The sequence below is a fragment of the Artemia sp. Qi Xiang Cuo genome, chromosome 13 (assembly GCF_049724085.1).
Source record: "Artemia sp. Qi Xiang Cuo chromosome 13, ASM4972408v1, whole genome shotgun sequence".
NCBI lineage: Eukaryota > Metazoa > Arthropoda > Branchiopoda > Anostraca > Artemiidae > Artemia > Artemia sp. Qi Xiang Cuo.
The window spans coordinates 59448854-59463851 of NC_142806.1; the positions used below are offsets into that span (position 1 = coordinate 59448854).

Here is a 14998-nt window from a genome sequence, read left to right on the forward strand (position 1 = left end):
ACCCTTTCTAAAATCTTCTTTCAAAATGTCTCTAACGGTTTCGCCGAAATAATCCCATAAAATGGATAAAACCGTTTCGCCCAAATAATCCCTAAACGTAATTTCAGCGTGTTCCTTTTGTTTGGCATCTCTGCGCTAACGCATTTCAAATTTCTAGGAAACCCTTTCCTACGTTAATCTCTTCATCTCATAAATTTTCCTAGCTAAACTATTAGGGTTTCGTTAGAATATCAATTTACCTCTCCGACTTAAAGCTCCGTGAAGCCGTATTTAAAAATAGAATTTCTATCTCTTTAGACTCCCGCATAATTCCAAGATAACAAGTGATGACAATTATAATTCCTGACACTAAAGATCAATGAAGCCCTATTTGAAAATATAATATAAATTTTTCTCTCTGAACTAAAGAACGTTTATCCCTCAGACCTAAGATTAAAGAAGCCTTAATGTTTCTTAATTCTCCCCTTCGTGAATCAATAATTTCCCCTAGCGATTATGTAAATCAAGTTCACAGGTGCTACTCGTGACAGGCCTAAAGATTAAAGAAGCCTTAATGCTTCCTAATTCCCTCTTCGTGAATCAATAATTTCCCCTAGCGATTATGTAAATCATGTTCACAGGTGCTATTTCCCAGGTTAAGATAACCAAACCACTATGAAGCCAGGTTTGTTTCTTAATTCCCCCCTTCCTCAGACCTAGGATTAAAGAAGCCTTAATGTTTTCTAATTCTCCCCTTCGTGAATCAATAATTTCCCCTAGCGATTATGTAAATCACAGATTAAAGAAGCCTTAATGTTTCATAATTTCCCCTTCGTGAATCAATAATTTCCCCTAGCGATTATGCAATCAATTTCTCGGAAATTCACTTCCCCTTCGATTACGCAATCAAGTTCTCGGAAATTCACTTCCCCCTCGAGTCCTAGATCAATAACATTGCTCCCGTTAGAATTCAATGCGCATGTGCAACCTTCGTCCCGGAGTTATTACACATAGAAACATCAAATAAATCGACCTTGGAAAAAGAGGTCATTGACCCCATTAACCACGTGTTCTCCCTAATGACTCTATGCCCTTTTTTGGAGTCCCGTCCTTATTCTATGCCCATATATGGACTCCCCGTGGGAGTAACACCCCCACCTCTACTATTTAGTACAGTTAAGGGCATTGAGTTGAAACTTCCATGGAATGCTAAGGCGAATAACGAACTTAATCAAAATACATTATATACGTCCAGGTTGTCAAAATGGCGTGTCTTCAATATCTCAGGGATGGTTAAGGGCATTAAGTTAATATTTACAGGGAATTTTGAAATAAATCAAAACACACTAAGTACATCCAGGTTGTCAAAATGGCAAATCTGCAATATCACAGAACGGTATTTTTTTGGAGATTCTTCTTCAGAGAATGTTGAGGGGGATTCAATCAAAATACATTTTCTACATCCAGGTTGTCAAAATGACATCTTTTCAACACGACACGAGGCACACGGTCTGGTCAAAGTGAAAAACAAAAGAGTTTAAAGAGACAAATGTAAATGGAGATGAGTGATGCCTCTAACGTATGCCTATATCTCCTCTCTTATTCCATTTTTATTTATACGTAATTTTTTGAACATTCGCCCATTAGGATTTTTTCGAGCATATCATCTAAAAATTACTGCTGATTCGAAGGCTTAGTTCAAGTAAAAAGGCATATTAAAACTTCAGACGAACACAAATTCCTATAACAACTCAAACTTTAAACGACCAGAAATTACTATTAAAGAATAAATGAAACCCAAAACGAATAGAAATAAAAATAATATTCACATCAAACGTAACGATAACAGATACTGATATAGACACTCAAACTTAAAACGAACAGATATTACTACAAACAAGAGTTTGGCTACTGTCCCCCCCTCCTCACACCCGCAAACTTTCTAACGGTTATTCCATCATAAGCTCTTTACTGAAAACCAAATATATTTTAATCTCTTTTTTCTATAATTATAACACCGACAAATACAAAATTCAATAAAATCTTAAATTGCTGAGGTTTTCAAGAATTAAGATCATTATATATTAGACATTCAGTTTATTTTCAATAGTTCTTTCCTGTAATCTTGAATACAATAGTGATATACTTTTTCTTTTTGTCGATGTGTTGAAAATTAAAACAAAACTGTTTAAAACACATAGAGGCTTTCAATAAAAGGCATAACTAGAGATAGGGATGAAAAGGCCATATCAATGGGGGGGGGGGTACTAGGTTTGCCCCCCCCCCAAAAAAAAATAATTTTGTCCGAAAGTTAAAAACGTAAAAAAATGAACTGAAACATATTTTTAATACGTTTTTAAGGTTTTTGTAACCCCCCCCCCCACCCAACGAAAATCCTGGATACGTCCTTGAGGGATGATAATAACGAAATAAATAACCCAAATAGCCTACAAATGTAAGCTTCTCTAATTTTTTTTAAATGTGGGCAACGATTGTGATTTGTGATTTTAAAACCTTAAACGTAGCGATTTGAATTTGACGCTAAAACCGCTACCCAGAAACGTTTTCTGTGAGCAGCCTGAACCTGCTCACAAAGAAGGACCTCTCCTCCTCCTACCCAAAAAAAATCCTACATACGTGACTGCTTAAGATATAAGGAATGTTAAAATAAAAATAAAACAGGTTAAACTCTTCACATTTCTTGGACACTTTTTTGGGCTGCTTCATCAAATTGTCTTTCAGTTTAACTACTTTCTTTTATGTTCCACTTTATTTTATGTTCCACTTTATGTTCCACTTTATTTGTTCCACTTTATTGAGATTTAGTCAACTCGAATAAAGAAAAAGTAACGAAATTTAGGTAATAGTTCACATTGTATTAATTAGTGGCTTAATTATTAATGATTTCAATGAATTATTAGAATCTTGGCTTAATTATTTCAACTGCAGACACATATGGAATTTATCAAATGATTTGATGACACATATGCTAATTTTCAACTCATTATAGTAAAGTTAATCAAACAGCCATAATAACAAAGCACCCTGATTGCTCAACTAACCAGATCGTCATTAACATCCATATTAAGTAAAACATTTGAGAAATTGCTATAAATTTGACCTGGATTTAAATTTGACCTGGAAAGGGGCACCAAATCACGACACCGTAAGAGGAAGAAGATGAGGATTTTTCTATAATTGAAATAAAATAAATTTAAATGAAAAAAAAAGTTAAATAAAATATATTTAATAAATTTCAATAAAATAAATTTAAATGAAATAAAAACTGCTATTTCAAAATCCATGGGGAGGAATTTGTCCTCTTTTCCAAAAGAAATACCAAAAAAGAAATTTTTCAAACTCTATAGGGGGCAATTCCCCCTCCCCCCTTATCAACTTCTCTATTTAGATGTGTGCCAAAACACAAAAAGCAAGGGTTATTGACAAGGAAGTATCTAAATAGCCATAAGTAACTAATGAGAGATTTGTTTTCTTGCAACTCATGTCCGAGTCACACTTAATGATAAAAAAACAGAGTGAACTTAACTATAGTACCAATAATATCTCCCATGAATGATACCGTGAATTGGGTGATTTTCAACTTTCGAGCGCAACTTTAATTATCACCAAATAGAAAGATGGGTTTAAGGCAGATTATTTTGAAACTGATAAAGATGGTAGCTCTACAGCATCTGTATTATCAAATTGACAAAGGATACAAAGAAATAACATTATTTGAAAATATTTAGGAACAAATTAGTCTTAATATAGGTTTTCCAAGCCAAGTTCTCGCCATTTCGATTTTGTGCTTCTTTACATCATGCGGAACGTGAAAATCAACGAAGAAGACAGATAATTCATCAATCTTGGTTTACCCTTAATGGTTAAAACACATTCTGGCCACATAAAATCAAACACATTTGAGATGAGTACGGTATGCTTCACCTTTGGAATGAAGAAAACTACCCTGCTTGCGTGGAAAGTGGATTACAATAACTGCTCAAGGCCCGGGGTTACCAATTCACGAAAATACATAGGAAGGAGTCAAGGTTATTTCATCAACTTTTAAAAATAAAGATACACAAAAGATACATATTCTGGCTACATAAAATCAAACACATTTGAGATGAGTACGGTATGCTTCACCTTTGGAATGAAGGAAACAACCCTGCTTGCGTGGAAAGTTCACGAAAATACAGGGGAAGGAGTCAAGGTTTTTTCATCTACTTTTGAAAATAAAGATACACAAAAGTATTTTAAAAATCTAGGAGGGGGGGGATAATTTTATTTCTTATTCAATATTTTATTTCAACGAACATACCAAAAAAGATCTTTTTAAAAATTTCCGTGGGTGTTATCCTCCTATTGTTCTATTGGAAATTAGGGAATCTGCGTATATCCAAGGCAAGATTTTGGCCTTGAATATAGGTCGGAAAACAATAGTAGCCCTTCAATTTTAGGCCAGAAAACGATATTATGCATTTCAAAACTCCATGGGCGGTGGAAAGGAAATTCCATTCCTCTCTAGGCTATTCTTTTCCTATTGTTCTATTGGAAATTAGGAAATCTACGTATGTCCAAGGCCAGATTTTGGCATTGAATTTTAGGCCGGTAAACAATATGAGGCCAGAAAACGATATTATGCATTTCAAAACTCCATGGGCGGTGGAAAGGAAATTCCATTCCTCTCTAGGCTATTCTTTTCCTATCGTTTTATTGGAAATTAGGAAATCTACGTATGTCCAAGGCCAGATTTTGGCCTTGAATTTTAGGCCGGAAAACAATATTAGGCCAGAAAACGATATTATGCATTTCAAAACTCCATGGGCGGTGGAAAGGAAATTCCATTCCTCTCTAGGCTATTCTTTTCCTATTGTTTTATTGGAAATTAGGAAATCTACGTATGTCCAAGGCCAGATTTTGGCATTGAATTTTAGGCCGGAAAACAATATTAGGCCAGAAAACGATATTATGCATTTCAAAACTCCATGGGCGGTGGAAAGGAAATTCCATTCCTCTCTAGGCTATTCTTTTCCTATTGTTCTATTGGAAATTAGGAAATCTACGTATGTCCAAGGCCAGATTTTGGCCTTGAATTTTAGGCCGGTAAACAATATTAGGCCAGAAAACGATATTATGCATTTCAAAACTCCATGGGCGGAGGAAAGGAAATTCCATTCCTCTCTAGGCTATTCTTTTCCTATTGTTCTATTGGAAATTAGGAAATCTACGTATGTCCAAGGCCAGATTTTGGCATTGAATTTTAGGCAGGTAAACAATATTAGGCCAGAAAACGATATTATGCATTTCAAAACTCCATGGGCGGTGGAAAGGAAATTCCATTCCTCTCTAGGCTTTTCTTTTCCTATCGTTTTATTGGAAATTAGGAAATCTACGTATGTCCAAGGCCAGATTTTGGCCTTGAATTTTAGGCCGGAAAACAATATTAGGCCAGAAAACGATATTATGCATTTCAAAACTCCACTAGGCGGTGGAAAAGAAATTCCATTCCTCTGTAGACTATTCTCTTCCTTTTGTTCTATTGGCAACTGAAAAATATGCGCATAGCCAAAGCCATATTTTGGCTTTTAATTTTACGCTTAAGCACTATAATGAAGGAAAATGTACCTTTCATAACTTCTGGTGTAAATGTCGGCTCATAGTACATATCTGACTGGGATTTCGGCTTCGGCTTGTCCTTCCCTAGCTCTGTGTCATATACTGGCTTATTGGATAACCCAAGAGCAGGGACAGAAGCACCTCTTGGAGCACTTTTGACTGAAAAATTAGGCATAAGTACAATATACTACAGAGAAATGGGAAATATCTTTCAAAATGCTTGTAACTAAAAAAACATTCGTTCTGGGCTTAAAATATCACACCAGCAAGGATGTATCCACGGAGGGAGGAGGGTTACCGGGTCTGAACCCCAGGTCAGAAAAAAAATGACGTGAAAAAATGTTTGATGCCGTTTTCTGACCCCCTCCCCGAAAAAAATTCCGGATACACCTTTATACGTCAGTTGTTTTTTTTACACAGCATAAAATTTTACATAATTATACTTAACTCTACTTCAATTTTAATTAGATTTAATCGATGTCCAAAGTGAAAGTGTTTCAGTTGATGAAGAGTTTTAGTTTAGTGGTGAAGTGCTTTGGCTCCTACTGTTCTAGCGGCTTAGGCAATGGTAGAAGGTACTCGGTTAATCTCTTTCCTGGCAAAACCATTCCAGTCAAAGGGATTATTAATAAATGCCTTTTTTTTGTTTAAATATCTTATTTCAATTCATATTCTAAAGGAATAGTTTCTTGTAAATAACTAGCCGTAGTAATACATTAACTTTCTTTAATACCTCAGAGAAATTACAAAACTCTTAAGAGTTTTTGAGATATAAAGCGACCGCCACAAGTCCGTAAACCCTATTGGAGAAGCTACGCTGCATAACTGAGTAGTTTTTTAGCGGAAAGTTTTTAACACTTAGTGACTTGGTAGTTTTAGAAAATGAATATATTGATTGTCTAGCTGGTCTTTTCCTCTCAAATTCAAAACACATAGAAGGGGAAGGGTTTTTAATTTCTTGGGAAAGATGGGGTGAAACAAAGACAGATACAAGAATTAGAGTTGCAGTGGCTGCTTTATAATTCCGAACTTACTAATCTCACAACTCAAACTAAAAAACAAAACAAATCGCACGATTGTTGCTGGTTTTAATAGGCGATATATGCCATAAAATCCTTGTTAAATAAGAGAAGAGGATTGTTGATGAACCAAGGTATGCAAGACTGGATTGTTGGATAAGAATAGTTGCGTCCCTCCCCTATCTTCTGTAGCGTTGACTATTTTTTCATTTTTTAAACCAATCCCTTTCTCCTAAGGTCTGCCAAGGAAGAAGAATGATAATTCTGAGGTCAGTTCTTCTATTTCTTCTTGCAATTAGCGCAAGAATCAAATAAAATATGAAACATGGCTTAAAATTATACAGCAGTGAAGGTTACAAGAATTGAAAATCCATTTTGGAATTTAAGGCTATGAAATACGGTACAGTTAAGTTTCAATTTCAGTTAAGTTTAGTTTCAAGTACAGTTACAGGTAAGTTTCAGTTAAGTACAGTTAAGTTTCAATTCAATAATAAGTTGAATCTTAAGAATATGAATTAGGTCGTTTTTTTGGTCATGGTCTGAGGAAAAAGGCGTCAGAAATCCTGTGTTGAAAAAACAGTCAAATTTTTAGAAAGAGAAGAGAACACAGGAGGTAGGTTTGTGGTGGTTTTGAACAAAAAACACGACTAAAATTGATTAAAAGAGCCTCACAAACTCTATTGGTCATTGGATTGAAAAATATTCAGTTTTGTGATTCACTCTGAAAAATATTTAAATGCTTTTGTTCTAAATTTGTGAATTAAACCAATTTTCAAGCTATTTTGTCTCAAACATTAGAACTACTACTAAGACAAAGCATGAATAATCCCGTTCATGAAATAGACCACTATTCAGAAGACACTTCAGTCACTGTCACTGTGCCCATAATCACCTAGCTTGACATTGGACTGGAGTCCTTTGGTAACCGTGACCTCGATTTCTGATGCTCGAAAGTTGGACTTAAAGCATCGGCACTGGAAAACTAGGAAAGGACTTTGAATTTCCTGAAAAAGTTAACCAGAACATCAAGGGCAAAGCGACAAAGCGTCGTCATTTTAAAAAAATATTGAAAAGTAAAAATATTTTGAAAACGTCGAAATATTTTGAAAACGGCGAAATATTTTGAAACACTTCAAAAATATTCATGGTTGGTGTTCAGCCCTTCAAAACAAATGTGCATCATATAAACCCTGCTTCCTCTTTGCAGAATCTAAGAACAACAAAGGCTCATATGAGACGCTTGAATGCTTAGTTTTGAAGCCATATACTGACTTTAAAGATGCTCTCGCTGACTTCAATTATCATGATGAAAGACTGTATCATGTTACTGCAATAAAAAATCTGTGTGTTTATCAAAATACAAGAAGGAAAAAGCATTTGCCCAGGAATTGAACTTGCAAGATCATGAGGAAAGGATACAAACCGACATATGTTAATATCAATTGTTCAGGCTATTCTATTTTAGGGTTTTTCATGAGCGAGCCCTGCAGGGTCCTTGTGAAAAAAAGTGGTTTCCTTACAAAACGTGTTGAAAATGAAGGGGCATTCAGATGGTTGTTGCGATTGATGATAGATTGTGGAAACATAAAATTGTGAGAGCATTTTGAATCACCCACAAAAACCGTGAAATATGCATCTCCTCTACTTCAGAATGATATCATCGATGGTGTAGGCAACGCCGGGACAGAATTTTGAATTGAGAAAATTTTGCCTGTTTTTCGACATATGCTAATGAGATCAGTGATGTAACTTCAAAAGAATAGCTCGTTCTTGTCGTCCATTTCTCTGGCAATCATAAAATAGAAGAAAAGTTATTTTTGCGTTTCGACACTACAAATGACTGGACTGGCGTAGGTCCAGTTCCAGTCTGACTCGTTCTTGACAAGTAGTCTGACTCGTTCTTGTCGTCCATTTCTCTGGCAATCATAAAATAAAAGAAAGTTTTTTTTTTGCGTTTCGACACTACAAATGACTGGACTGGCGTAGGTCCAGTTCCAGTCTGACTCGTTCTTGACCGGTAGTCTGACTCGTTCTTGTCGTCCATTTCTCTGGCAATCATAAAATAAAAGAAAGTTTTTTTTTTTGCGTTTCGACACTACAAATGACTGGACTGGCGTAGGTTCAGTTCCAGTCTGACTCGTTCTTGACCGGTAGTCTGACTCGTTCTTGTCGTCCATTTCTCTGGCAATCATGAAATAAAAGAAAGTTTTTTTTTGCGTTTCGACACTACAAATGACTGGACTGGCGTAGGTCCAGTTCCAGTCTGACTCGTTCTTGACGGGTAGTCTGACTCGTTCTTGTAGTCCATTTCTCTGGCAATCATAAAATAAAAGAAAGTTTTTTTTTGCGTTTCGACACTACAAATAACTGGACTGGCGTAGGTCCAGTTCCAGTCTGACTCGTTCTTGACCGGTAGTCTGACTCGTTCTTGTCGTCCATTTCTCTGGCAATCATAAAATAAAAGAAATTTTTTTTTTTGCGTTTCGACACTACAAATGACTGGACTGGCGTAGGTTCAGTTCCAGTCTGACTCGTTCTTGACAGGTAGTCTGACTCGTTCTTGTCGTCCATTTCTCTGGCAATCATGAAATAAAAGAAAGTTTTTTTTTGCGTTTCGACACTACAAATGACTGGACTGGCGTAGGTCCAGTTCCAGTCTGACTCGTTCTTGACCGGTAGTCTGACTCGTTCTTGTCGTCAATTTCTCTGGCAATCATAAAATAGAAGAAAAGTTTTCTTTTTTGCTTTTCGACACTACAAATGACTTGACTGGCGTAGGTCTAGAAAAGTAGATTATTAGACTCTGCTGATACTTTGGATTAGACATGAACAAGTTCGTTGGAATTGACTTTAATGGAGGTTGTACCATGTCCCGTTTGTACAAGGATGCTCAAGCAGAGATATGAAAGCAGTATCCACTTGCCAATTTCACATATCGTGCTCTGCATTGTTTAAACTTTTCCCCAGGAAATTCAAATACTATATGGGTACTCCCAAGAACTTGTTTTTTCCTGTTTCTCCAAATAAACTGAGTCATTAGCTTTTGCTCTGTCACATACAAAAAACAAAAGCCCCTTCACCTTTCTGACATATAGTGGGTTTAAAGGCAAGATAGTATTGTCACTTTTCTGGAGTCCTGCTGTTGTTGAAGTACTGGAGAGCTTTGTTGACAACCTGTTCGATTTTGGTCTAATGGCAAAAGCCAAATCCTTGATAGCAGCCATTACCAAGATCAGCTTTATTTTACCTCTGGTTCTTGTTAAAATTAAATCGCAAAACAACTTTTTTTTACTGAAAGTAAGGCGCAACATTAAAACTTAAAACGAACAAAAATTATTCCGTATATGAAAGGGGCTGTCCCCACCTCAACGCCTCGCTCTTTAATCTAAAGTTTTTTATTGATTTAAAAAATAGAGTTGTGAAAAAGAGTCAAACTTTAGCGTAAAGAGCGAGGCGTTGAGGAGAGGACATACATTCTTGTATGTCCCCTTATTGAATGTATACTTTTGATGTATCTATTGGCATCAAAATTCTGTGTTGCGGTTACTATTGAGCCGGGTTTGAAACAGAGTTCGATTCTGCTTTCAAATTCCTTTTCTCTGCAGAAGACAACTTTAGATCTACTTACCTACTGTGAACATATTGATCAATGCAAGTCTGTATTAACAGAGCTAGAGGAAGCAAATTATTATTAATTGATTATTATTAATAATAATATCTCGATGCCTCTCTTTATGTATAATTCCCAATTTTCGAAATGCGAACTTCCATTCTCGTTTGAGAATCCCATTCATTTGAAGAAAAGAAGGGGGGGGGGCATTGATTGCTAGAACCAAAGACAGAAACAACAAGAGAGGCCGGATTCCAGCAAATTCTCCTTCCTTTTATGGAAAAGCAGTCAAAACAACTGAAAGTGTTAGAACACTCCACTTAATACCAAGACGGCGACGTCTATGATTCTCCTCTTCAGACAATTCTCTTTTTTACAAAAGACTTTTTTCTCTTTTTTCCCATACCTTGAGCAGCTATGTGAAGAACTCGATGCGAAGTTAATTAACCATCGAACTATAGTGTTTCAAATTCGACTTCTGTTCGTTCGTTCTACTGTTGATGCTGTATTAGCCGAGGCTGTAAAAATACAAGCAGTTTTATTTCTCTGAGACTAGCATCCTTGCTGAGATGACTGTCTGGCAAGCCAAAAGGAGGTCTATGGGCGAGTTTCATCATCCCGATAAAGTTTCTGAAACTCTTGATGCGTGTAACAGCCGATTTCTTCCAACTGTGCATTCAATGTTGATCGTATTCTCCCTGTTACCACAGCATCTGCATAGCATTCATTTAGCACACTAAAGCAGCTTAAAACAAACCTGTGAAATCAGACAGGAGAGGGAAGTGGTCTTACACACATGTCTATCAATTGCAATGTCAAGGTGGATATTGACGATGTTTTAAGCGACATTGGGGACAATAAAGTCGGATCAATATATAAGAATTGAATTTCATTTTAAAAATTTCTATCACAACATGGTTGCCGAATTTGAATTTTATGTCAAAATGGCATTAGTATATATATATATATTATATATATATATATATATATATATATATATATATATATATATATATATATATATATATATATATATATATATATATATATATATATATATATATATATATATATATATATATATATATATATATATATATATATATATATATATATATATATATATATATATATATATATATATATATATATATATATATATATATATATATATATATATATATATATATATATTGAACTCATTATTTTATCCTTTTTAGTGTCATAGTAATAAGTTAGCTCAAAAAGGGGACTATGAAAGTAATATAGTTAGTTGCTGGCAAGTTTCTGGACTTCCGTTGGTTTTTAGCTGACCTCCCCCCCCCCCCGGAACAGAAATCCAGAACACGCCGCTGATCTCTGGCATACACTAAAGAAATAATGTAATTAGCTTGAACAATGAAATTAAAGCATACTTTTTGCCAAAACAAAGAAATAAATCTAGACTCTTTGTGGCCTTTTGCCACAAAAATATAGGAAAGTTTTATCTCTCTTTCTCTTTGGTTATTCATGGAATTTTCAGTTTTTATGAATTTTTTGGGGGTGAGGCTCACATTTTATTACGCCTTTTTAACCTCATATGATAACACCAATAATAATAAACCCGTATAAAATACATAGTAACTATTAATAGAATCTGGCAAGGATTAGGCTTATAATGTTCAATGCTGATAAAATTTATTGTAGTTATACAAAACTCTTAACGTTGGGTGTGTCTAGTTGATTTTTATCTACTTTCATCCAAGTAAACCAGGAATGTTAGTTTTGAATGCAACTGTCCTTGTAAAGGGAAAAGACACACCTATAGAACCTCTATCGAAATGACTAGAAACCTTCACCAAATCAAATCCAGGAATGGAATCTTACTGCAATCAATGGACACATTGATTCCGTGAAGATTCTGCAAAACATGTTAAATTTAAAAATAGCCCTTTAAATATTCCGAGTACTTTGACGTCGTAAAATAATAATGTATAGTTTCTAGAAAAATTCTACAATGTTGTAAAATAATTATGCCTAGTTCCTAAAATAGTTTGATTATGTAAGCCTGCAAATTTTCTAAATAAGCTTAGAAATTTTAAATGAGATCAACGATTTCTAAGATTGTGAGATCAAATGAGTTTCCTAATGAGATCAATAAATTCAAAAACTAGAAATTAGCGTTACTAGAAGATCAAATTGTGGGAGGGGGAGAGGAAGAGATTCCATCTCTTCCTCTCAATCTGAGGACGAGGACGAAGACGTGAGGACGAGGTTCACAATCTCCTCTTAAAAGAAAAACTTTCAAGTCCTTATAAGTCTTAATCATTCAATTGCTCTCAATCATATCATTCAATCGTAAATTTGAAAATAGCCCTCTAAATATTCCGATGTAGGATACAATATCAATGTCAGTGATTATTATATTTGGAAAGGGAAAAGGGAAACAAATATTTATGTTATATTATATATTTATATTATAGGTATATATTTAATTTGTTATTTTTTATCTGTCTAGCAACATAAATTTACCAATAAAAAGAACTCTTCAATTTTGGTTTTACTTTATTTATCCTGAAGATGGTAACCCTGAAGGATGTAACCCTTACAACATAAATTTTACCAAAAAAAGAACTCCTTAATTTTGGTTTTAGTCTACTTATATTAGAGAGGGTGGCCTGAATATTGTAAAGATTGAAAGTTCATATGCTATCTCTACAAGGATACACCCATCACTTATAATGCAGTTCGTCGTTGTCCGAAAGAATCCACAATGGTAACATGCTTGGATGGAGAGATTCAAAGGATAGTCCTTACCAGTGGATACGATATAATGAGGCACTTTTAAGAGCAATAAATTTTGGATCAGGAGTTATCAACCTTGGTTTTCAACCCGGGTCATCCTTTTTGGTTACTCTTCTGAGTCTTCCACTTTAAATCTTTACCGCTCTCTAAATATCATAGTTCGAACAACCCATAAATATCCCATATCCCAGTGTGAATATCTCAGTGTGAAATAATGCCCCAGTGTGAAATAAATATCCATAAATATCCCAGTATGAAATAGTGATGTCTAGTTTCTAGAAATATTCGATTGTGTATATCTGGAAATTTCCTTAATGCGTGTGATCAATAGCTTTAAAATTTAACAATTCGCCTTAAAAGAAGAACAAGTTGTGCTTCAGTAATGGCAATGGAGGTGGGAGAGGAAGAGATTCCCTCTTAGGACGAGGTTCACAATCTCCTCTTACAATGACAACTTTCAAGTCCTTATAAGTCTTAATCCTTCAATCTCTCTCTCTCTCTCTCTCTCTCTCTCTCTCTCTCTCTCTCTCTCTCTACACACACTCTCTCTCTATCTCTACTACCACTCAATTTGATATTACTTTTTGGGCAGAATTATTTGTCATTAAAACTAAAACCCGGTAGCGTATTACCCGGTGTCTTTAAAACACGGTAGCGTATGTCATCACTGACATCACATCACTGACTAAACTAATTCTAAAAGAATTTGAAATAAGAGGCTTAAACCTAAGCACGGGATTCTCAAACATATTAAATTTCCTGGTAATATTTTTATATGAATGTAATCCCATCTTTAAGGGGTTTTCTAGCCTTTATGAATCACAAAAGCTTCCAGCATAATTTATTTCTAAAGTTTTAGGTCAGATGTATACACCAGCATCTTTCTAACCAAATTTTGATTTTAAAAAGCGCTCCTATAAGTTTTTTTTTTTTTTGTAAACCTTACTAGAACACTGAAATTAAAACATGAAACGAGGCAATAGGAAAAGATTGGAAGAAAAGAGTAAGAGAAAGAAAAACGAGAGAGAGCGAGAGAGAGAGAGAGAGAGAGAGAAAGTGCAACCTTTTTGGCTATCTTCTGCAATGCCACACAATCTACCAAAGTTCAAAATAAAATCTTCAGGTGCTTCAAAAACGCGAGCCACTTTCTCGTCAGCACCACTAATGAACCTGTATCTATTAGCTAGAGCCAAACAGGCCATATCATATCCGTGAACTTGTGGCCTTCCAATTTCATACCAAGGTGCACATAAATATGACTCTTTTCCAGTAGGACATGGTGCAAAGAGACGAGTCGTCTGATCAGTAGAACAGCTAATAATGTATACACCTTTCGGGTCCCAAGCAAGGTCAACAACAGAATCAAAATGACCACCAAATGAGTGTCTTGGAAGCCATTGATTACTTATCTGAAAGATAACATAGAAAGTGTGCTACTTGTCACCTTTACTCCATTGTTTTCAGTTTATATGTACACACACACACACACACACACAAGTGTACATACAAATGGAGTATACGGAGGAGTATACACACATACTATATATATATATATATATATATATATATATATATATATATATATATATATATATATATATATATATATATATATATATATATATATATATATGGTTTGTGCGCTCTGTTAGAAAACCTTTGTCTGAGAGGCATGGGTTACATCCCTAGCGTGGCCGGTTATTTGGTTTGGAACAGGGGTCAGTGGCGCGATGCTGTAAGCTCAGCCAGAGTCGACCCAGCTCTAAAATGGGTACCTGGTGAAATTTTGGGAAGGTAAGCAGGAAGGGCACGCGAAAGCACAGGATTGCTGCCCCCCCACATTGCACTTCCTGGCTGAAGGGACAGCCAGGCCCTTCGTATATACATATACATACATACATATATATATATATATATATATGAAAGAAATATATATATATATATATATATATATATATATATATATATATATATATATATATATATA

General features: G+C 35.1%; 1 protein-coding gene across 2 annotated transcripts in view; it reads right to left on the bottom strand.

Annotated features, from left to right (window-relative positions):
• Positions 1-14998, bottom strand: part of Elp2 (elongator complex protein 2) — a 114030-nt gene that overhangs the window by 43703 nt on the left and 55329 nt on the right. For both annotated transcript variants that reach the window (XM_089099623.1, XM_089099624.1), the window contains exons 8-9: positions 14075-14420; positions 5608-5757 (exon numbers count right to left, since the gene is read on the bottom strand). In XM_089099623.1, coding sequence (XP_088955749.1) covers positions 5608-5757; positions 14075-14420 — 496 coding nt within the window. The remainder of the gene's footprint in view (positions 1-5607; positions 5758-14074; positions 14421-14998) is intronic.